At 35.8% G+C, this 25,713-nt stretch overlaps 1 protein-coding gene across 1 annotated transcript in view; it reads right to left on the reverse strand.

The window, feature by feature from the left end:
* PGM2L1 (phosphoglucomutase 2 like 1) overlaps positions 1–25,713 on the reverse strand; it is a 53,349-nt gene that overhangs the window by 15,715 nt on the left and 11,921 nt on the right. The window contains exons 2-6 of the mRNA XM_054576265.1: positions 12,147–12,314; positions 9,862–9,968; positions 9,051–9,135; positions 5,215–5,298; positions 533–726 (exon numbers count right to left, since the gene is read on the reverse strand). Coding sequence (XP_054432240.1) covers positions 533–726; positions 5,215–5,298; positions 9,051–9,135; positions 9,862–9,968; positions 12,147–12,314 — 638 coding nt within the window. The remainder of the gene's footprint in view (positions 1–532; positions 727–5,214; positions 5,299–9,050; positions 9,136–9,861; positions 9,969–12,146; positions 12,315–25,713) is intronic.

The raw sequence follows: 25,713 nt of genomic DNA on the forward strand, positions 1-25,713 counted from the left end.
ATTCAATGGCTTTCACTATATTGAGAGTTTTTCAACCATTATCATAATCAATTTTAGAACATTCCCATTCCCCGCCCCCCTGCCAAAAAAATCTCCATACCCCATAGCTGCTAGTTCCTAACCCTCCCATTCCTCCCAACCACAGGTTACCACTTATGTACTTTCTGTTTCTGTCTCTCTAGATTTGCCTACTCTGGACATTTCATTTACATGGAATCGTACAGTATGTGGTCCTTGGTGACAGGCTTCTTTCTCTTAGGATAGTGTTTTCAGGGCTTACCGTGCTGCAGTATGCATCCATAATTTATGTCTTTTTACTGCTGAATAATATTTTACTGTATGGATATACCATATTTTATTTACCTCTTCATCAACGGATATGTAGGTTATTTACACGTCTTGACTATTACGAATAGTATCATTTAGCCATAATTTTAAATATAATAAGCGGCCAATACCTTTTTATCCCTATTTCTTTCCCTTATTTGTTACTCTTATTCTAAGGTAATATTATATATTCCCACTTGGATACCTGTAAAAGCAGATCTTTTTCAGATCTTCCATGTATCTCCTACAAATGTCCTGCAGGGGATCTCTCTTCAGTGGGCTGGTATCCACTAAATTATCATTCCAGGAACCATTCCAGGGTTCCACACATTCTTCTATACATTTCAGAATTTCTTTATCATGAGGAGATGTGATCTGAGCACCTGTTTCCCAATAAACCTAGATAATAGGTAAATACAGCTATAAGAACTTGAAATGTTGATCAAATATTTTCTTAGCTACAGTAAAGATATTTCACTTCATAAAGAAGCAGCCCAAATTAACCAAATAGAAAATGTCAGCATGGAACTAGTATAATAAATACCAAAGTATATTGATGGTAATAATTACACAGGGACTCTTCATCAAAATGATCATCTCTTCTTTCTCTTTTAGAAGTATACTTTAATAAAAATAGGGTATCACTAAGACATACAATACGTATATACCACAATATCTAATCATATTCTTATATTCACTATATACCTAAGATAATCTAAGCAACCATAGGATATCCAGAAAACTTGATACCATAAAATTTTAGCATTATAAAGTGGTTCTGTTCATGTGCTAAAGATGAAATTATTTTAAGTTTTGAATTAAAGTAGAATTTATGTCACACCAAATAAAGTCTGTGAAAAGACAATGTTAATTATCCCATCTATATTTTAGTATACATATTTCAGTATTTAATGAAATTGTCAGTTTGTCAGGTAATTTGATCAACAGATACTAAAATAAAAGTAATGAAAAAGGCAAGAAAATGTATTTCTCTAATTCATCTAAGGTTCTCAAACTTAGAAGGGACTCTGCTGAGAGAATATCTATGCTGACTTCCACCCTGTGTATGACATGAATCCCTGTTACTGCATCATGAATGAAGGAAAGAATACACTTGAATGTGTACTAGGTACTAGGTTCTGTGCCAAGATATTAGAACAAGTATTATCTCAAATGCATAGCTTAGTTCACAAGAAGGCAAGGAAAAACTCCAGGTGCGGGGAACAAAGGAAAGGATTGACAAGCAGAGCGACAAGGCTGTGGGCTGATGCTGTGGCTGCTTGGGGTTTGGGTATTGTCCATTTAGCTGGTTCTTGAGTTGTGGAAGGAGGGATTGGAACTGAGGCACCTCTCAGTGGAAATGCAGAATAGAAATAGTTCTGCCCACTATTATAGAAAGATAATGAGTTTTTCTTCAATTCTGGGCAATTTAAGAAAAATTTCAAATCTAAGGTCTAAATTAACACAGAAATTGCTCCTAGTCAGTGAAACTCCTAAGGTTCCTGCAGAAACTAAAAGCAAAACCAAAAATTGTTGTGAAGGGATGTCCATGCCACAAAAAAGATTCTATCAATAGCTCTGAAAGCTCTCTGTGAACATTTACGAAAAGTGAGAAAAGGATGCTGGCCTTTCTCCCTGTCCAATTTTTCTTGCCTTGTATGTGGATGTGATGCCTAGAGATAGAGTAACCATGATATGATGACCACACTTGAGGGAAAGCTCCCTCTCCAAGAAAAAAATTGGCAGAGATGCTAGGCCTGACATCACTGAGCTACAGAACCACGCCAGCAGCCACCTGCCTGCGGGCCTTCTGTTATGTCAGAAAAATTGACTCTCATCAGCTTAAGCCACTTTTCTGGGTTTTCTGAACCTACAACAGAAAGTATCCCTACCTGATAGAGTAACAAGAAAAATCCATGCAACAAAATACACCCAGGAATAAAACTTTAAAAGAAATGTAAAAAAACCTAAAGAAAAATTTTAAATGTTACTAAAGAATCTAAAAGAAGTCTTGAAAGAACAGAAAGATAAATCCTGTTCATGAGTAAGGAGATTCAATAATATTAAAAAAATATAGAATCTTCCTATATTAATTTGCTGCTATAGATGATAAGAATAATAACAACAGCAAACAATTGAGGATTTATTGGAGCCAGACACTGTAGTAGTATTTTACCTTCATTATCTCCCTTAATCCACACTTCCACCCTATGATGTTGGTTCTATTATTTCCCCCAGTTTACAGATGGGGAAACTAAAGCACAGAGAAATTAAGTAATTTGCCTGAGCTCACAAAGCTTCTGAGTCACAGAGGTAGGTTTCAAACCCAAACCATACTCTTAACTACTGTTCTACCTTGACTACCTAAATCTACTTGCACATATGAACAAAGATTATGTAGAAGAACAGTCATTACAGTATTATAGCATTATATGTTATAACCAGACGATCAGAAACAAATGAAATATTCATCAACAGAGGAATAGTTAAATAAATTAGGATTCATCTATATAGATTTTAAAGACCAGTGAGGCAGACCTATCTATCAATGGAACAATGGAGAAAATGATCTCGAAGGCTGTTTCATACTGCTGTGTGCAAAAAGCAAGATGCGGAATGCTGTATATAGTACTCTGCCATTCATGGAAAAAAGGAGGGAATGATAATATATCTGATTATACATGCATAGACTATCTCTGGAAGAAAACAAAAATTGGAAAAAAACAGTGTTTATTTCTGAAAGAGATACTGGGGAAAAGGGATGGGATAGGTTATTTTTATTAACTTTTTAGGCTGTTTAACTTTTATACTTTCTAACTTCTATGTTAAGAAAAGGAAGGCTTTGAGGGCTTACTATGTGACAAATATGTTCAAAAGCACTGAATATTAAAACTAAGTCCCTCTATCCATTAGCTTATATTGGGAATGCGGCCAAAAAAACTTGTCAACAAACACGGTAATTCATTATAAAGAAGGCAGATAATTGGAGATAGAGGTTAAGTTAATCTATGAAGAAAATAAACAAGATGATCAAAAGGTCACTAAGGGAAGCCACTTCAAATATGGTGACCAGGGAAGGTCTTTTCAAGGAAGAAACATCTGGGCAGGAAGCTGAAGGATGAAAATAGGCCAGTGTGCAAGATTTGGAGAAGGGCGATCCAAGCAGAGGAAACAACATTTACAAAGGCTCAGAGGTGGGAAAGGGCCTGGTCCACTGGAGGAACTGGAGGAACAGAAAGAAGAGGCAGTGGGACTGGCATGTAGTGAGCACAGGGCAGCAGTGAATGAAACGAGGTCGAAGAAGTAGGAGACGGAGTCCTATAAGCCCTATGGCAGGGAGTTTGGATTTTGTTTGAAGAATGAGAAGCCACTGAAGAATTTTACGGAGGAAAGTAACACAACCTGTTTATATTTTAAAAGATCGCCTGGCCACTTGGTGGAGAACGGATTGCAGGGGAGAACAATGGAAGCAGGGAAGAGACCAGCTAGGACGCTGAAGTTCAGACAGAAAACAACAATGCTTCGGAAGGGTGGAGGTAGAAGATATGGACAGAAGTAAACATATTGAACATACACACTATATTTTAGATGTAGAATGTGTAGAACCTGTTAGTAGATTAAATGTCAGGAGGGAAGGAGTGGTAATATCAATTTATAGGAATGGGAAGGCTGAGAGGAACACATGTGGGTATGTATGGGGCATGTTGTGTGGGAATCAAGACTTCTCTTCTGGAGACACTAATTCTGAGATGTCTGCTAGACAGCCCAGTGGACAGCAAGTAGGTGGCTGGATTTAGGAGTCTGACGCGCAGGGGAGATTTGGGTTAATCTTGACCATTGACTTTTCCCTCCTTGCAACTCTCTTACCTCTTTGGTTTTTGTGACACCAAAATTTTCTCATCATCCCTCCTATCTCCAGCGCTTCTTCTTTCTTCCTTCTCTTAAAGGTAATATTCTGCAGGGATTCTTTCTGGACCTGTTTTTCCACTATATACGGTCTCTGGGTTGCTCATCCACAGAGTTTCCAAATACTCTTAAATACTCTAAGATGTATGGTGACCCCCAAATCTGTAACATCAGCCCATATTTCTCCCCTGAGCAACAGATCTATGTATCTAGCTGCATATAGGATGTTGCCATCTGGTTGACCAAATACCTTAAACTTAATATATCCAAAACTGAATTAATCATGCTTCTTCCCTGCCTCTGTAACTGGTAATACTACCCACTGAGCTGGCCAGGGCCAAAATCTTAGATTACTATTAAATCTTATTTTTCCCAGTAAAACAGAGTTCAGTGCACCTGGAGACCTCCCACAGAAGAAGAAAAACAGATATAAGAGCATGGACCCATCACCCAGGAGCCCCACACACTGGCTCAACACTGTGCTATGCATCTGCTTGTTGCCCCTCCAGGGCCACTCTTCACCACCCTGCTCCGCCCTGCTCTCCGTCACAGAGGCTGACACATCAGGGGGTGCTGCGGCCAGGGGGGTAGAAGGTTTGAGGGAGCAGAGAGTGACATCAAGGTACTCTTCCTCTGGCTTCCTGCAAACTCCATCTATTCTCCAAGTTTTTGATACAATATGATTTTATTTCTGAAATGGAAGAGAAGATGGATTTGGGATAGAATGGGGAAATCAAGGGCAGGAAGATATTAGAAGGAAAGAGACCAATAAAGAGACTCTTGTCATGATAGTACATGGTGAGAGCCATTAGGCCATAGGGCTATTAGGGATACCCATCCTGTGAGGGATGCTCTCCACGTTTTTATCTTCCTGTCTCCAATGTCTAGCTCTGCTCCTTGGTGTAGAAAATATACTCAGCACTTATTTAAACAAAATAAAAAACGACATAAATAAGTAAAGTATAGGGGTCCAAGGTTTACCTTGTACCCATTGTCTTCTTTGCGGTTGTGAGAGGCCGTAATCATCACACCTGCAACTGCTTTGAGCTCCTGGACTGCATATGGCTGCATGTGGATGACAGTAAGAGCATCATTTCATTTTGCTTTCTGGCTATGCATACATTTGACATCAGAATACCTTTGACTAGATAACAGGACAAGACATTAAGATATAAATAGCCTAAAATCTCAACAATCAACTCCAGTTCATTGGGCGGGGCCCATTTCTAAAAGGTCACCAATAACCACCTGTGAGGCTGAATGGCTTTTCCCCCTAGTCTCATTTAACTTAGTCCTATAAATGTTTTTAATTATTTTGTTAATTTAACAAATATTTAATGCGCACTTACTATATGCCAGACACTCCACTAGACTCTCGAGATATGAGTGGTTAATATAATCATTAAATGTTAAGAGCTGGATGTAAATTTAGAAATCACCTAGTCCATCACATTTTATACTGAGGTTTCTCCAAGATGATACAAGGAGGAGATTCAAGGGTAGAACATGGGTTCCAATTTGAAAATCTGTATATATACTCTGTGGCCTCTACTATCATATAAAGGTCGACTCACCATCTCTTCTTCCAAAGTTAATTCCTAGAGGTTGGATTTTCCTTTTTCTTTGTAGTAGTATTTGTCTGCCTAGGATATTCCTCCTACTCTACCGTTACACCCAACTTTTTGTCCCCTGACCAGGGAGGTATGGACACATGATCCAGTTCTGAGCAGAGTAACCTATCCCCTGGTGATTTAATTCAGAAACTGGTCCAGAATGCAAGCCTGGTCACAGTCCTTCTCTAAGGTGTTTCTGCTGCAGGTAGACAAGTAAAACTGCCTTTTAACTCAAGGTCATGGTGATAAAGGGTATGAACCTGGCACTGCTAAAAATAACTTACCTGCCACCTGGAGCAAATCTACCTTCAGTAGGAGAGGGAGGCCACACAGGGATTGACAGTAAGCGGTACTGGCAACTCAGGGGCAGAATCCTACCATTTATTCTAAATTTCTGGAGCCTCCCTGGTTTCTGTCATTCATTAGACTCAACTGTTTAATAATTTCTTCAATTCTTTGAGCCACTCAGTATATTTCCAAAAAATCACTAGCCACCATTTATAGAGACATCTCTTCCTCAAACATTTGGCAAAACTTGCCTATAAAATCACCTGGACTTGGCATATTTAATTTGAGAAGGTTTGTAAAAAATATCAGCTCAGCCCTAGCTAGTGTGGCTCAGTTCGTTGGGCACGTCCTGGAAAGCAAGAGGTCACTGGTTTGATTCCTGATCAAGGCACATACCTGGGTTGCAGGTTTGGTCTTGGGCCAGGATATGTAAGAGGCAACCAATTGATGTTTCTCTCCCTCTCTTTCTCCCTCCCCTTCCCCTCTCTAAAAATAAATAAATAAAATCTTTAAAAAATTTATCAGTTCAATTTCTTTCGTGGTTATAAGCCTATTCAAGTTTTTCTATTTCTTATCAGTTTTGATGTATTAATTAATTTTTCTAGGAAATTGGCCAATTCATTTAAGCTTTCATATTTATTTGCAATATGTTGAGGATATTATGATTTTCTTAGTCTCTGCTGTATTTATTATTCATCTTTTAAATTTCTTTATTTGTGTCTTTTCTTTTGAGCATCCTTGCTAAAGGTTTGTCTATTTTATTAGTCTCTTCAGAGAGCCAACTAATGCTTTTGTTGATACCCTCTTATCTTTATCTATTTAATTGATTTTTCCTCATATCTATTATTTCCTTCCTTTTACTTAATTTGGATTTACTCTGTTTTCATTCTAACATACTAAGTTAAAGGCGTAGCTCATCATTTTAATCTCTTTTTCCTAATATATTGATGGACTATAAATTTCCCTTGAAGTAGGGCTTTAGTTACAGCCCATAATTTTCCCTATTTATTCTTGCTCAGTTTTAAATACAGGCAGTCCTTGCTTTGCACAGTTCCAATATATATGAATTTCTGACACCATATTTTATTTTATTTAAAAAAAATTTTTAATCTTCACCCAAGGACATTTTATCACTGTTTTTAGTGACAGAAGAAGGGAGAGAGAGAAACATCAATTGGTTGCTTCCTGCATGCACCTGGACCAAGGACTGAACCCACAAATGCGGTATATGCTGTGACCAGGAATCGAACCAACAACCTTTTGGTTATGGGACAATGATCCTACCAATTGAGCCACGCTGGCCAGGGCTCTAACACCATATTTTAGTTAAGTAATACCAGTCTCCCAACAACATGTTCAAATTTCAGTATAAATTTGGCTGCTAGCTCTTCAGTCTACAATCATTATGTAGATAATTATGATCCATCATGATCAGCGACCAATCATGTCACTCTGGTAAGGTCTGTCAGTGATCGATCACTGTGCACCTGTTACTCATCTCTCACACAGACAGAAAAGCACATAGTTGTGTCACCTCCTCATTTCCTAGTGGTGAACCCACACAACCACTTGCAAAAATGGATAGCTGAAAGAAAGAACTGGCCAACAGAGATCAAAGTGGAGCAAAAACACAAAAAGTAATAATGGTAAAAGTGAAATTTGAATCAAATATAAATGGAGCTACAGAAAAAACTAAGAATGTTGACACTGCTGTTATTCAAGAGACTCTAAATCTGCAACCAGATGAGCTTAGTTAGTGAAGGCGGATGTATTGATAAAAGTGGGGGATACAGTTATGATGAAAAGGATGAAGATGTCTCTGAGGAAGTGATACTAGCAAAAAAAGAAAAAAAAAAAGGAATTCTTAGAGATATTTTACAATGTTGAAAGTACCAAGGATAAAATGTGGAAAGCTGACCCAAACTTAGGAAGTGTGACGACTCACTAAGGCATAGAAAAGATGCTCACTCATGTCATTAAGGGATATGACAAGAAGCAAGCACTGTTCATACTCTTGATAAATTATTTTACAAAGGAATAAAACACTTTAGTTCCCAATGTTTTAAATTACAGTGTACTAAATATTAGTTTTACCATTTTTTTCTCTATACATTTTTTAACTAATAGTAAGGGTTAAGAGTATGTTTTGATAAAAAAGAAAACCAAAAAACTTTAAAAGTTACAGTGGCTCAGTGGATTGAGTGCTGGCCTGTGAACCAAAGGGTCGCTGGTTTGATTCCCAGTCAGGGCACATGCCTGGGTTGTGGGCCAAATTCTCAGTTGGGGGTGTGTGAGAGGCAACCACACATTGATGTTTCTCTCCCTCTCTTTCTCCCTCCCTTCCCCACTCTATAAACTAAATCTGTTAAAAATTTTTAACTGTTACAGAACAACTTTTTGCATTAATTATTAACATCAATTTGCATGGTTTTATAGTCCCGTGCTACTACACAAAGTAAGGATTGCCTGTAGTTTCTAATGTTCTCTATGATATCTTCCTTAATACATAAATTACTTATATATGTGTTTTTAAAATTCCAACATTAGGTTTCTTTATTTCTAATCTTATTGCATTGGGGTCCAGGGCTATAGCTTGATAAGCAGTTCTCTGGTATTTGTTGAGATTTCTTTTGTGACCCTCTTTGGTGAGTATGAATATCCTACCATCACTAAATACAAAGTTTACACACATGCACACACACGCAGATCAAACATGCTAGCAGTGTGTTCAAATCTATCCTTAATTGTTTTTTGCTTGCCTGATAAATCAGTTTCTTCAGAGTAACATTTGTTTTCCTTTGCACTTCCTATGACTTAATACAAAACTATATGTAAGACAAATATTTGAAATCTGGTTGATTTAAGAAATCTTTTCAAGAGCAGCAAACTCTAAGATCAATAACACAACACACTTACTACAAAAGGTGTAGGAACATATCTTGAAAAAAGGTACACAGGAACATCTTTGGCCAGTAAGACTGCAGCAGTGAGTTTAGCAAGCCTAAAAATTAAAAAAAAAACAAAAAACAACTTCACTTAGTTTCACCATACTCCTTAAAAAAGCAACCTTCCACAATAAATGTTTCATATTACAATTATTCTGAATATATAGTAGCCGAATACAATGATTTCTTATAATCATTGGCTATTTAAGCTTCATGCTCCAAAATGTTAAGTGAGGTTTTTTTTTAAAGGAGCTTAGCAAAGAAGAGAATTGACATTTTAATTTCTTTCTTTTTCCCCATTCATTTTTTGATGATTCTTTTACTAAGAAATAAACCTGGAAAAGGCAAAAAGAATGGAGAAAAATTAAATAAGAGAGTTTAATAAACACAATATGAATAATCAATCACCTGCTGAAAAAAAGTGTAAGTATATCATGATTATCTATGTGTAAAAAATACTATAAAACTAATCAAATAAAACTATAGTGAGAAAATACAAGCTCTATCATTACTCCTACCCAGTGTCTTTGTCAAAATATAAAGTCATAAAATAAGCCATGGTACCATTCTAAATACTTACTCTAAATATTCTTAAACATTACTCCTTTCTGTAAAAGCTAAAGGTAATCTTTGAAATTCTTCTATTTTAGCTCTCAAATAAACATTAGCATGTGATCACACTTCTGTTTGACAGCTTCCTGTTTCAGAAATCCTACTACTAGAAAAAACAAATAAAGTTTTTTTCCAATCCATTTTAATCTCTGAAACAATTAACACTGTACCTCTGGCTGCTGCAGCTGCTAGTTACTTGCCCCCGGGTGTCATACCCAACGACAAAGCCCCTCTGCTTGAAGTCTGAGAAACATCTTTCAAGGTATTTGTACATCCCCTGAAGCAGATAAACACAAAATATTAGTTCCTGACTGATGCCTGCAGTTTTCTGTGACTTAAAATCTGTTATTTTACGTGCAGTGTGCAGTTTATAGGCTCCTGGGTATCTGGCTTCCGCCATTATGTCCTTGTTTACCAATGTGGGAACAATACAGACCAGTCCTCAAAGGTGAGATGACAAATCCTTATTTCCTGGAGTTTCAGACACATTTCACACAGAGAAATATTAAGTAAGTAACTATTAAACCCAATACGATACATAAAACATGAGAAAATAAGAAGATGGGACGTGAGAGTCAGTAGGTTAAAATAAATTGTTAGAAGAGCCAAAAGACATTGTTTCTTGCCTTAAGATTCTAGAGAACAGAATTTTGACCATTTTAGGCCTGGCTAAATCATAAGGCCAAAGCTAACCAAAAGATTTCACCTATTTATGACGCAAACATTTTTATCAGCAACATAAATCATCATCAGATAGCTTACCACATTTGTAATTCCTTGGTTTTAAAATCTCACAGAAAAGAAAATCCCATAAAGTAGGAATACTGGCAGCCATGGACGATGAAAAAATGACTGAAAACATCATAAAAATAGCTAAAACCATTTAACTATCTTATGGATGATTTGCTAACCTTAACACTTTCATTTTTAAATATAACACTTCATACTGTCACAGTTCTTTAAAACTACTTTCACAAATGTTGCCAATCTAATCCTGACAACAACCCTGAAAAGAAAGAGATGCAATACCATTTCTGTTTTTGTCTCTCTTTCAACATCTCTTCAAAAAGGAAACAGAATAAGATTGATGTTCCATTTAATATCTTGCCTGAGGCCATTCATTCAACTAAAACTAAGTTATAGTGTTTTATTGCAGTATACAACAAGCTACTATATGGCAAGCAATGCTAAGGAACTATGTGGCAGCACCAAACAAGGCCCCAGTGACTTCTGAATCCTTCTTCCATGGATCTGTCAAGAACGATTATTCTTCCCAACCTACTCTCTTTGAGTCGGAGAGAGCGAGAGCGAGAGCGAGAGCAAGAGCGAGAGCAAGAATGCCCAAACTGGCTAGTTTCACCTACTTATTTCTAATGATTATACTATCCTAAAACCTCCCAGAAAGTCACATTATTCTATTATTCTCTAGTATGAAAATCCATTTTGTCTTACCCTCCTATACTTAGATTCTTAAAAGAGCTAGGGCTGAAAAATCAGATTCCATCTGACTTTTCCACTTTATACTCAACTCCTATAAAAATTTGCACTTCTATAGGAAATGATTTCTCAAACAGCTCCTTTGCCCCTTTTGTAAAGTCAAGGAATCTTCATTTAAAATGAAAGCTTACAAAGAAATTCAATACATAAGAAAGACTGAACTGAAGCATCTCTGGATGAGGAGATGGGGGCAGGGAGGTGGTATGTATTCTGCCTCTTAAGTCATCTTGCCCTCCCTTCTTCCCCAACCCCTGCATTAGCCCTTGGCTCTAGAAAATTCCCTCAGAACAAGGCTAAAGATGATTTACTGTCTGGCAGCATTGATTAGAATTATGACTACTGAAGATTTCTCTAGCCCAGAACTATTTTTAGTATATGCTAAATGCATTTTGGCTTCAAGCAAATAAAGTATAGTTCCTTGATGCAGAGGATGATTCACTGGAAAGAGAAGTAATTTGTTTCCAAAATAAACTATATAAAATGGGGAGAAATAAAATCTATGGTATCATGTCATACATTGTCTTAAAGAACTCTCAAATGGATACGGAGAACCATGTGAAAGGAAAATATTTTAAACTAAATTTTCCAAATACTCTGGTTAATCTTTATCAATGGTCATATGCCAAAATGGGTAATCTATATTTGTTCCTTTGTATTCACTGGAAATGTCAATATTCATTGCCTGAGTTTTAAGTGCAAAGTAATACTGTCAAGAAGTTGACAATGGCAACCAAAATAATTCTTAATCAAAAACTTAGCCTGTGACCTTGAGGATATAGAAATAACTTCAAAATAACTCAAAGGTCAGTATTCTACATTTTTTATCTCCAAGGGAGTACCTTCTGGATACTAAGGTTTTATTTTTGTTTTTGTTTTTTTTTTAGAAAGGCACTACCTAATTTATAAGGCAAAAGAAAAACAGATAAAAAGTGTACACATAATACTTTATAATACCTACCTGTGTTGACTGTATTACTGTAAGGTCATTAATATAGCAAAATCCTGCCCCCATAGCAGAACGAAGGCCTGCAGTCCCAAAAGTCATTCGGCAGCAAAGACGATCTCGCAGTTCCTTGTTCATTCCATTCCGTAACAGATTTTCAATTTGCTCTTTTGTTTTGGGGTTCTATAAGAAAGAAGTATTAAAGATTCATCAGGGTCACAAGCAGAGTCCTAATATGAAGTGTTTCTGAGGAGCTAATAAATACTATGCATATATCACAAGTTTCTACATTCACTATAAATTCCATAGTGCTACTTAATATTAGTATGTATAATAAAATAATACCTGCCATTTAGGGAGTCCCTAAAGGAGCCAGGCTCCCTTATTTATTAAGGGCAATTTACATCATCTCTAATTGTCACAGTATTATTTAAAACATATTCAAGAATGTTTTTAAAACAAATTGATAAGATCTACAGATCCAATGTAAACCTCTTGGTCAAAAATGACATCAGTTAGAGCCTATATTCAGTTTTAAAAGAAATATAGAAGCTACTGGATGCATGTCATAAAAATATGCCTACCACCTACACAGAACTCTGCAATTCAAAATGACCAGATAAGCCTACTGTTTTTAGAAGTCACAGAAAACCATTCTATTTTATCTATAGTACGAGTTGACCATAAAAGGCTCTTAGGTGTTAAATGTGGTCTTATTTAAGAATGAGAATGACAGTTCAGTCCAAACATGGCTTCTGAGCCAGGACATGCCAACAACTATATTTTAGGATTTTGTATTTCATTAGCACATACTTTAACTTATTTTCATAAATTTTAAGGATGACTGTGACTATAAGGAATGCTTCACAAAAAAGTAGCAATTTTCAAATGAAATGCAATTATAATAAGAACAAAACTTAACTGGAATTTTCTAGTATTTTCTTTGTAGGAGAGTCAACTACTAAGAAAATAAGGTAAACTGTAGTATTTGCTTAGAGCTTCTAAATCTATAGCCAATACAATGATAATGAATATTCAAATGATAAACCAACGTACCTGAAAGGTACTAAATATTAGAGCTTATCTGTATTCATAAAGAGATAAAAACATTAATATCTAATTTAAAAAATGATTTTCTGGTTACAGTAGAAATTAAAGTAACCAGAGTGCATGCCACAAACTAATGAGAAGCTGTGAGAATACAATTAACTGAAATTATAATTTGCTTAAAATGAATGGTTGTTTAAATATATATTTATACGAGGTCTGTCTGGAAAGAGTCTAGCCATTATTAATATAACAAAAATGGTTTGCACCGTGCAGCGGTTTGCAGTGACATTGATGTAACCTGGCAGCCAAGGAGAGTGGACTGGAATGCGCATGTGTGAACAATGATGACCTCACTGTACTCGTCAGTGGGGGCGGTAGATGCGGTTGAGTTAGCATGTGTACTGGGTGGCCGTCACATTCAAAATCACTGAGTACAATGAATCAGCATCAAATTTTGCATTAAACTTGAACATTCCTCTGTAGAAGCTATTCGAATGATTCAGAAGGCTGCAGCTACGGGCAACTGATGATTGGCAGCTTCATCACAACAATGTGCCTGCTCATGCATCACATCTTGTGTAGAGATTTTTGACAGCACATCAAATGACCCAGGTGACTCAGGCCCCCTACAGCTCAGATTTGGCAACTTGCAACTTCTGGCTTCTCCCAAAACTAAAATCCCCTTTGAAAGGGGTGAAATTTAGACTGTTGATAAGATTTAGGAAAACATTATATGGCAGTTGATAGTGATTAGGAGAACTGTGTGAAGTCTCAAGGTGCCTACTTTGAGGGACACTGAGGCATCACTATCCTTTGTACAATGTTCCTTGTATCTTCTTCAATAAATGTCTCTATTTTCCGTATTACATGGCAGGATAACTTCTGGACAGACCCCGGTATATCACCTAGATTCAAGGAGTCTCCATTTTATAAATGACACACACTGACAAATACAGCATAAGCTACATGAAAATATGACTAGCTATTAAGATTGAGAGAAATCGAAATAGTAAGATTATTTGGGCTACTCTCATGTTATTCTAATGTCTAAGACACCACCGGATCTGATACAGAGGTCAAGGAGAGACTTGGAGAGGGTTAACATTTACAAATGGGCATAAGTACTGAAAAAACTTCAGTACTGTAGAGAGTACACGGCACTGTAATACACTGTTAGAGGAAAAGAAATTGGGGTAGTCTTTTTTTTTATTTCCTTTATAGCACTTCTCCAATTCGTAAGAACATGTATACATCTTCATATATGTAATTGTTGGACTTCCATATAAATATATGCATCCAATGCTCAGTATAGGTCCTTTAATCAAATTTTTTTCACTTGTTTTTGAATGGCAAGGTTTTGTCATTCAAAGTTGTTTTTTTTAAATTTATTTATTTTTTCAAATACATTGGTCTCTGTCTTCCCCCCACCACTTTCCCTTGCCCCCTCCCCGCTTCCACTCCTTCAATCCTTCCCCTTTGTTTTGTCCATGAGTCCTTGCTATATGTTCCTTGACTTTCGCCTTCCCTTCCTTTTCCCCTGCCCACCCCTCCCCACCTTCCCTCTTGTCTGTTGGTTTCTTTTCCTTTCAGTGTTGCTGGTCTTATTTTCCTTGCATCTTTGTATTGTTGGTTAGGTCCTGCTTATAGGTGAGATCATATGGTATTTGTCTTTCGCCCCCTGGCTTATTTCCCTTAGCATAATGTTCTTTAGTTCCATCCATGCTGTCGCGAAGTTTATTAGTTCTTTTTTTCTTTCTGCTGTGTAGTATTCCATTGTGTAAATGTACCATGGTTTTTTGATCCAAGCATCTACTGATGGGCATTTAGGTTGCTTCCAACACTTGGCTATTGTAAATTGTGCTGCTATGAACATTGGGGTGCATAGGTTCTTTTGAATTGGTGTTTTGGGATTCTTAGTGTATAGTCCCAGCAGGGGAATCACTGGATGAAAAGGCAGTTCCATTTTCAGCTTTTTGAGGAAATTCCACACTGCTTTCCACAGTGGCTGCACCAGTCTGCATTCCCACCAACAGTGTACTAGGGTTCCCTTTTCTCCACAGCCTTGCCAGCACCTGTTCTTTGTTGATCTGTTTATATGGCCATTCTGACCAGTGTGAGGTGGTACCTCATGGTGGTTTTGATCTGCATTTCTCTGATGGCTAGTGATGCTGAGCATCCTTTCAAATGCCTCTGGGCCCTCTGTATCTCTTCCTTGGAAAAGCATCTGCCAGGTCCTTTGCCCATTTTTTGATCGGATCATCTGTCTTCTTGGAGTGGAGTCAAGTGAGTTCTTTATATATCTTGGAGATCAAACCTCTATCTGATGTTATCATTAGCAAATATATTTTCCCATATGGTCGGCTCCCTTTTCATTTTGCTGATGTTTTCTTTAGCCGTGCAGAAGCTTCTTATTTTGATGAGGTCCCATTTGTTTATTCTTTCCTTTATGTCCCTTGCTTTAGGAGACATATCGGTGAGAAAATTGCTGCGTGGGATATCTCAGAGTTTCCTGCCAATGTTCTCCTCTAGGATTTTTATGGTGTTGCAACTTATATTTAAGTCTTTTATCCATCTTGAGTTTATTTTTGTATATGGTGTCGGCTGATGATCCAATTTCAATTTTTTGCATGTAGCCATCCAGCTCTCCCAACACCATTTGTTGAAGAGGCTATTATTACTCCATTTTATGCTTCTACCCTTTCCCAAAATTGCTGCTGCTATTCAGGGTCATTTATGGTTCCATATAAATTTTTGAAATGTCTGTTCTATTTCTGTGAAATACGTCATTGGTATCTTAATAGGGATTGCGTTGAATCTACAAATTGCTTTGGGTAGTATGGACATTTTGATGATATTAATTCTTCCAATCCATGAGCACAGTATATGCTTCCATTTATTTGTGTCTTCCTTAATTTCTTTCTTCAATGTTGTATAGTTTTCTGTGTACAGGTCTTTTACCTCCTTGGTTAAATTTATTCCTAGGTACTTTATTTTTCTTGTTGCTATATAGAATGGTATTTTTTTTTTCAGATTTCTTCTTCTATTTCATTGCTGGTGTACAAAAATGCCTTTGATTTCTGAATATTGACTTTGTATCCTGCTGTTTTGCCAAATTCACTTATTAGGTTGAGTAGCTTTTGGTGGAGTCTACAGGGTTTTCTATGTACACTATCATGTCATCTGCAAACAATGATAATTTTACTTCCTCCTTTCCTATTTGGATGCCTTTTATTTCTTTTTCTTGTCTGACCGCTGTGGCTAGGAGTTCCAATACCACGTTGAAAAGAAGTGGTGAAAGCAGACATCCTTGTCGTGTTCCTGATCTTAGTGGGAAAGCTTTTAGTTTTTGCCCGTTGAGTACTACGTTGGCTGTGGGTTTTTCATATATGGCCTTTATTATGTTGAGGAATGCCCCATATATTCCCATTTTGCTGAGTGTTTTGATCATAAATGGGTGCTGTACCTTATCAAATGTTTTCTCTGCGTCTATCAAGATGATCATGTGGTTTTTGTCTTTTATTTATGTGATGTATTACGTTTATTGACTTGCGTATATTGAACCATCCCTGCATCCCTGAGATGAATCCCACTTGATCATGATGGATAATCTTTTTAATGTATTGCTGGATGCAGCTTGCCAATATTTTGTTGAGGATTTAAGCATCTATGTTCATCAGCGAAATTGGCCTGTAGTTTTTTTTCTTTGTAGGATCTTTATTTGGTTTTGGGATTAGAGTGATGCTGGCCTCATAAAAAGAAACTGGGAGTCTTCCCTCCCGTTGGATTTTTTGAAATAGTCTGAGAAGGACAGGGTTTAGCTCTTCTTAAATGTTTTGTAAAATTCTCCTATGAAACCGCCTGGCCCAGGGCTTTTGTGTGGCGGGAGTTTCTTGTTTACTGCTTCAATTTCCTCAGCTGTTATCGGTCTGTTCAAGCTTTCTGTTTCTTCCTCCTTCAGTGTTGGAAGATTATACTTTTCTAGAAATTTGTCCATTTCATCAAGATTTTCAAATTTCTTGGCATATAATTGTTCATAGTAGTTTCTTACAATCCTTCATATTTCTGTGGTATCAGCTGTTATTTCTCCTCTTTCATTTCTGATATTATTTATTTGGGTCCTCTCCCTTTTTTTCTTGATGATTCTGCTTAAAGGCATGTTGATTTTATTTATCTTTTCAAAGAACCAGCTCTTGGATTGGTTGATCCCTTGAATTGTTCTTTTTGTCTCTATGTCATTCAGTTCTGCTCTAGTCTTGACTATTTCCTTCCTTCTACTTGCTCTGGGATTTATTTGTTGTTGTTTCTCCAGTTCTTGAAGTTGTAGTGCTAGGTCTTTTATTTGAAATATTTCTTTTTTAGGGAAGCCTGTATTGCTATGAACTTCCTTCTCAGGATTGCCTTTGCTGTGTCCCATAGGTTTTGGACTATTGTCTGTTCATATTCATGTTTCCAGAAATTTTTTGATTTCTTCTCTTATCTCATTATTGACCCATTCATTGTTTAATAGTTTACTATTCAGTCTCTATGACTTTGCAAGTTTTTGAAGTTTTTCTTTGAGGTTGATTTCCAGTTTCAAGCTCTTGTGGTCCGAGAAAAAGTTTGGTATTATTTCAATTTTCCTGAATTTGCTGATGCTTGCTTTGTGTCCTATCATGTGGTCTATCTTTGAAAAACTTCCATGAGCATTTGAAAAGAATGTGTATTTTGCTTCTTTGGGATGTAAGGTTCTATATATGTCAGTTAAGTCTATTTGATTCAGTGCGTCATTCAGCTCCACAATATCCTTGTTGATGTTTTGTTTGGAAGATCTGTCCATTTTTGACAGTGGGGTGTTAAAATCCCCTACTGTCAGTGTGTTGCTGTCTATATCTTTTTTGAAGTCATCCAAGATTTTCCTTATATATTTGGGTGCTCCTATGTTGGTGCATATAAGTTTAAAATGTTTATGTCTTCTTGATAGAGTCTTCCTTTAAGTATTATAAAGTGTCCCTCTGGGTCTCTTTTTATGGCCTTTGTTTTGAAATCTATTTTGTCTGATATAAGTATTGCAATGGGGTAGTCTTTTTAGAGTTAAACTGCACATGCCTCTTGGTCCACAGGTACTCTGTCCTCAGCAATATCTTCAACTGAACAGAAGGATTTAGTCATATAAAAATATGCATTGCAGCATTTTACTGGTAGAATTATTACCATCACATTGATGAAAAAATTAAGATTTAGAGAGGGAGCCCAGTAATACTGGGCTAATATTGGAGGTCAAGGCAAGGTCTGAATACAGGTTGACCTGGCTCTAAAGCCTGTATCATCTCATCTCAAACAAAATAGTTATGTAGATTAATAATGCTCTTAATGAAAAATTACTCCAGTTACAGAGCAAAAGAATATTCTTTTTATTACACCTATATAAATATAAAAATGATCAACCAGACATGAATGCCATTAGGTTTCTGAGTATACTTCCTTTGTTTAACTGCATAGCTACTAGAGTAGGCCCTAAAAATTCCATTCTCTGTTAAAAACATTACAACCAGTAAGTATTGACCTAATTCCTGGTTCTATAAAGTCTGTAAATTAGAGGAAAATAAATATGGATAAAGACTCATGATGCATTAAGTATAAGTGAATTTTTTACAGTAAAAAGAATGAAGCAATCATGGTGACAGGCATTTGCAACCTACTTTAAACTCAGATTTCTCCACTATTCAAAATTATACATTAAATTAGATGTTTATGTTACATACATTTAAAAATATAACTAAATGGCTATCTGTGTATCCATAATTATCATATATTTTCCATTTAGACGATGAAATTACATTTGTATTTTGTTGTTAGTCTTCAGATAATTATGATTTTTATAAAGTATAATAATTAATAATATATGAAGTCTAAAGAATTACAAAAATTATTTTTAAATACTATTTCCACACAGAAGTCAAATACACTAAATGAAAAGGAAAGCAAAAGAGTATGTAAAGTATTTTGGTTTTTATAAAAAGAGGTATGTGTATATTTATATATCATTCCATAAAAATTCCCTGCAAATATGTGACTAAAAATAGTGATTTACGTTTGATAGGGAAATAAGGGGTGGGGTCTGAGGTAGTAAAATGACTTACTTTTATTGTACAGCCTTGACAGTATTTGGAGATTTTAAGTATGTATTACTTATTTATTTTATGATAAAAAATAGTTAACTCTCCAAGATGGCTGAGGAAAATCTCTACTTTTTTGTCTACATGAACTTTTTACCTCAAAAACGGCTCTTATTTCCCCACCCACAGAAAGCTTATTAATAACAGCTACATCTATATACATTGGAGCTCTCTCAAATACAAATTATTGTTTTTTTTCTAAATGTGCCCTCTTATTTACAATTCATTCATTACTTAAAGGTAGGAGAAGCCTAATTACCAAAAACAAACAAAAAAAAACAGTTCACGTCTGATCAAGATGGAGGTGTAGGTAAACACACCCTGCCGCTAGCAAAAATATAGCTATACTACAAAACAAATATCACCCAGAATTGTCAGAAAATAGAGCTGTGTGGGAGTCTGACAATCAAGGATTGAAAGAAGCCACATTCACTTAGATGAGTAGGAGGGGCGGAAGTCATAGAGAGGCATGGAGACAGAGAAGCTTGGAAACACAGAGTGGTGCAGGGAGGGGAGGAGACAGAACAGGAGGGCCCACATCCATGTGCAGAGGATTAAAAAAGGAGGGATACCTTGGGGGCAAGGGATCTCAGCCGCAGTCCAGACCATTCAGCCCAGGATCCCAGTGCCAGGAAGACAAGTCCCCATAAATCTGGCTGTAAAAACATACTGTGATAGGGGTTACCCTACAGTGGCGATTACCTAAGGCTCTGCTCCGTACAACCTAACAGGTGTGCTAAGACAGGGAGTCAAAGAAGCTCTACTTACACACAGAAACAAACACAGGGAGGCTGCCAAATTGAGGAGACAAAGAAATATGGCCCAAATGAAAGAACAGAGCAAGACTCCAGAAAAGGAACTAAATGAAATAAAGATTAGCAATGTATCAGATGCATATTTCAAAGCACTGGTTATCAGGATGCTCCAGGAAGTCACTGGGTACTTTAACGCCATAAAAAAGACTCAAGAAGAAATGAAGGTTGCATTAAGTGAAATAAAGAAAAACCTACAAGGAACCAACAGTGGAGAGGATGAAGCTGAGAATCAAATCAACGATTTGGAACACAAGGAAAGAAAAAGCATTAAATCAGAACAGTAGGAAGAAATAAGAATAAAAAAGAAAAACAAACCTGAAGACAGGCTTAGAAACCTCTGGGACATCTTTAAACGTACCAATATATGAATCATAGGGGTGCCAAAAGGAGAAGAGAAAGAGGAAGAAATTGAAAACTTATTTGAAAAAATAATGAAAGAAAACTTCCCTAATTTGGTGAAGGAAATAGACATACAAGTCCAGGAAGCCCAGAGAGTCCCAAATGAGATGGACCCAAAGAGGACCACACCAAGTCACATTATAATTAAAATGCCAAAGGTTAAAGATAAAGAGGGAATCTTAAAAGCAGCAAGAGAAAAGCAGACAATTACCTACAAGTTCCCATAAGACTATCAGCTAATTTCTCAAAAGAAATTTTCCAGGCAAGCAAGAAGGGACTGGCAAGAAGTCAAAGTGATGAACAGCAAGGACCTACAACCTAGATTACTCTATCCAGCAAAACTGTCATTTAGATTCGAAGAGCAGATAAAGTGCTTCCCAGATAAGGTAAAACTAAAGGAGTTCATCTTCACCAAGCCATTATTACATGAAATGCTAAAGGGAATTCTATAGGAAAAATAAGATCAAAATGATAAACATTAAAATAGGAATAAATTCACAACTATCAACAATTAAATCCAAATAAACTAAGCAAACAAGAACAGAAACAAAATCATAGATACGGAGATCATCTGGAGGGTTATCAGGAGAGGGAAGGGTGAGAATAGGGGGAAAGGTGCAAAGATTAAGAAGCACTAGACCTGGCAGGTGTGGCTCAGTGCTTTGAGTGCTGGCCTATGAACCAAAGAGTCGCCAGTTCGATTCCCAGTCAGGGTACATGCCCGGGTTGCAGGCCAGGGCCCCAGTATGGGGCACTGAGAGGCAACCACACATTGATGTTTCTCTCCCTTTCTTTCTCCCTCCCTTCCCCTATCTCTGAAAATAAATAAAATCTTTTTTTTAAAAGAAGCACTAATTGATAGGTACAAAATAGACACGGGGATGCTAAGAACAGTACAGGTAATGGAGAAGCCAAAGAACTTATATGTATGACGACCCATGGACATGAACTAACAGGGGGAATTGCTGGAGGGAACAGGGGTACCAGGTGGAGGGGAACAAAGGGGAAAAAATTGCGGTAACTGTAATAGCATAATCAATAAAATAGATATTTAAAAATGTTCAACTGATACCAACTCTTAAAAAAGCACTTTTAAAATTATAATGTCAATATGAAAGTTATTTGATTTACATACTTTTGGGAAAAATCTTTATTGATCTACTATACAAATGAAAATTAATTATTTAGAAAGTAAATACATTCAATTCAAGCTAAATTTGCTCTTAACTAGCATATTTTAGAATCTTAATAATTTTAGTATCCCAAAAAAGTAATCCTGCAGAAAATACAAAGAAATTGTGGTGACTACTAGCATTTTTCTATGGTTAATCAAGAATAAAACTGTTTAGTATAAAATCAGTAAGCTAAAGAATACAGAATTAAAGTCATGCATTATTTAAAAATTGTATCTGTATACCTAAAATTTCCCTTTAAGTTCTAATCCTATGGATTGCTGCAACTTTAAATGAATGAACTGAAGAAAAGAAAGTGTCTCGTGAATACACATCAGACCAAAATCATACCAACTCTGCTTGCCATCAAATGAAAATATTAGAATTAACTTATAAAGGATCATTTTCGACTCATCCAAGTTTTTCTGAATCTATTCTGTTTGTAATTAGGAGCTTCTGTATTATTTATGTATAATAAATATGTGTATAAAAGTATATTAAAAAGTAATTAATCATCATGATATAAAACAAATCAAATTTGTTAATGAGGAATTCACCTGTAAATTTTCTTTTCTACTTTTTTTATAAACCTAATATTTATATAATTCTTATACAACTTGAATCTACTTTATTACTATCCCAGTATTAAACCTAAAAGCTTAAAAACAATCTAAAATATAAACCTCACTGTTTAGAAGATTAGAACTGATCTAAAAGAAGACCATATATATTCAGAATCCCAAATCCTAATGTTGCTTCTAAAGGGGCAATACTCAACAAAATTGACTTTTTAGTAACTCAAACATATCTAAAATTACAAAACTGTACGTAACATTTAAAATTTTTACTCACAGAGACTGGTGTCTAAACAATAAATACAAGTTTTACATAATTCAGAGAAAAAAACTTTATTTCTAAACAGAAGTTAAAATAGGAACTGCAATCTGAAAATCTGAAGGGTGAACACAACTGACATTTACTTCTGAGGAACAGTCAGCTTGAAATCCAAGTCCAGAGTCCTGAAGCAGAACGTTTTTGAAACCAGAATCTTCCACATTGAGACCAAAATTCACTCTTGCTAAACCAGTAATTTTTTCCCATTTACCGGATCTTTGTGTAATTCTGAATTTAATTTCTTCATCTTTAAAAATGTATATACAAATTTTATAGAAAAGTTTATTTCATCTTTAAAAATCCATAAATTAGCTTAAAAAGAAAACTTGAATGACAGTACTTTAAGTAATCTTTTATTTTATTGTTATAATTATTCTATTACTAGTTATTGTTGTTAATCTCTTGCTGTGCCTAATTTATACATTAAACTTTATCATAGGTATATATGTATGTATAAGAAAAAACACAGTAAACGGTATATCCTAACACGTACTATCTGAGGTTTTAGGCATTACTGGGGGTCTTGGAACATATCCCACGAAGATAAGGAGGGACTACTGTATTAGAAAAAGTTAACAGGCCCTGGCTGGGTAGCTCAGTTGGTTTGAGGGTAGTTCCGATACACCAAGGCGGTGAGTTTGATCCTGGTCAGGGCACAGGCAAGCATCAGCCAATGAGTGCATAAATAAGTGGAACAACAAACTGATGTTTCTCTCTCTCCCTTCCACTCTCTCTCAAAAATCAATAAATAAAAAAAAAAGAAAAGGTTAACAGATGATAGGGGGAATTCCCTTAAAAATGGTAATCAATTACTCCCATAATGGGAGTACCCTCAGTTGATAGCAGAGAGTATCTTCTAAACCTCTCTGTACCCTCCACAGTGCCTAACCTGTTCCTGATACACAGAAGATGCTTAATATGTGATGATCTTGCAAGTAAATATTAGAAAGAGAAAATATTAGAATAAATTTCAGTTGTCATACAACTGAACATAAAAACTCGCAATCGAAATCAATTTCCTAAATAAGTGGATACATATTTTTTAAGATAAAGGCCTACGGACAAATAACCTCATGATTTACTTTGAGGCCAAATTAAATCAGAAATATACAATTTATGCAATAACTCAGAAATATTTCTTTGTTTAATTATTACTATATTTTCAGTACTGAGAACAGAGCCTGGCACTCAGGCACTCAACCACAATGTTTGTTGAATTAATTAAAAATATCTATTTACTGAGCACTGTCTCAGCTCTTGCAAAACTCAAGATCTAATGAGGCATAAGATGAGTAAAAGGGCATTACCACACAGAAGACAAGAAGTATTATTCAAGGCCAATTACCATAGAGAATACGAGAAGTATTAGAACATGAGTAAGTTCTGGGTGCTATAAGAGAAAATAGGATAACCCAGGATGTACTGAAGGGTAGAGGGCAGAATGAGGAAAAGTTAATTGGAAGACTAGTATCTGATCTGAAAAGCGAGTAGGAGTTGGAGGGTGGAGGATAAGAAACAAGTTGGGGGTAGAGAGATAATGAGTTCAGTATTAAACTTAGTAAGTGTGCAATGATATTTATTTCTGATAGCCTCCTCCTAGTAACTAAGGAATAAAAGCTAACCACTATGCTGTATACCTGAAACTAATATAAAATAATATTAAATGTCAATTGAAATTTAAAAAGTGAAATAAAATAGGAAAATTTTTAAAAAGAAAATTAAAGCAAGATATCACTTCTCATCCCCCCAATTTTAAGTTTTTAAAATTATTAAGCCCAGTGCTAGAAAGGGAGGGTGTATTAATTACTGTAGCAGAGGTAACAAAGCACTCCATACTTAGTGGCTTAAATCAATAATAATTCAGCATCTCTCACAGTTTCTGTGGGTCATGAATTTTAAAAAGGGCACAGCCAGGATCGCCTATCTCCATCCCACAGCATCTGGGTCTCAGCTAGAGGACTCGAAGACTAGGGACTGGAATCATCTGAAGCCTTATGCCGTTAACGTTAAATCAAAATAAGAATAGGTCAATGAATCAACAAAAAAATGAACAAGAGATATGAAGACAGTTCATAAAAAAGAAAATCCAGCTATCTTTTAAGTATATGAAAATATATTCAGTCTCTTTATAAGAATTAAAATAAAGAAAATAAAATGAGAAAATAAAAATTAAAACTAAAAATACAGTATTCATTTTCACATTGCAAAGAAAAACATTTGATATTACATTGTAGAGTTAAGAATTTGGGCAAAGAGGCACTTTTACACATTGGTGGTAGAAGAATAAATTGGTACACCCTTTCTGGAGAGCAATCTGGCAATACCTATCATATTTTCAAACAGACATAACTTGACTCATCGATTCCATTCCTAGGAATTGATCCTATGCAGATATTTGCCCACATGTCTGAAGATGTATGTGCTAGAAGCAATTCCCTGATTCTGTAATAGACACTAAATATATAAATAAATAAATGCACTATAAATGCCTATCAGTAAGAGGCTGGTTAATTAGTTTAGCATATTGACTCAATGAAATACTATCTGGTTATTATAAAGAAGGGTACAGTTCTAGATATACACTGATAAAAGCACTTTAAGTGAGAAAAAAGGGCAAGGGGTAGAACACTGGCAGGATAGTATACTACTATTTATATTTAAGGAAAAAAATAAATCAAACCTTACAAGAACTCTTTCCAGGGAGGATAAAAAAGAGGTACACTCATCAATTCTTTTTATGTGTCTAGCTTAACCCCGATAAAATCACCAAAAGTATGATTAGAAAGAAAAATCATAATCAAAGCTCACTAATGAACAAAGGTATAAAATTCTTAAATACAACATTATCTTCTCATATATCTGTTGGCCATCTGTATGACTCCTTTGGAAAAATGTCCTTTCATGTCCTCTGTCCATTTTTTGATCAGATTATTTTCTGTTATTGAGTTGTATAAATTTCTTATATATAGGGTCCAGCACAAATTATGCCCCTTTTTATTACAAAATCATAAGCATAATTCTGTAACATAAGCATATCACACTCAAGCACATCATATGACATTTTAGGTGAAATGTTCAAATTGCTGTCCACCTCATG

Source organism: Pteronotus mesoamericanus, unplaced genomic scaffold (genome assembly GCF_021234165.1).
Source record: "Pteronotus mesoamericanus isolate MK-2021 breed Mesoamerican mustached bat unplaced genomic scaffold, CSHL_Meso_final contig_33, whole genome shotgun sequence".
Classification (NCBI taxonomy): domain Eukaryota; kingdom Metazoa; phylum Chordata; class Mammalia; order Chiroptera; family Mormoopidae; genus Pteronotus; species Pteronotus mesoamericanus.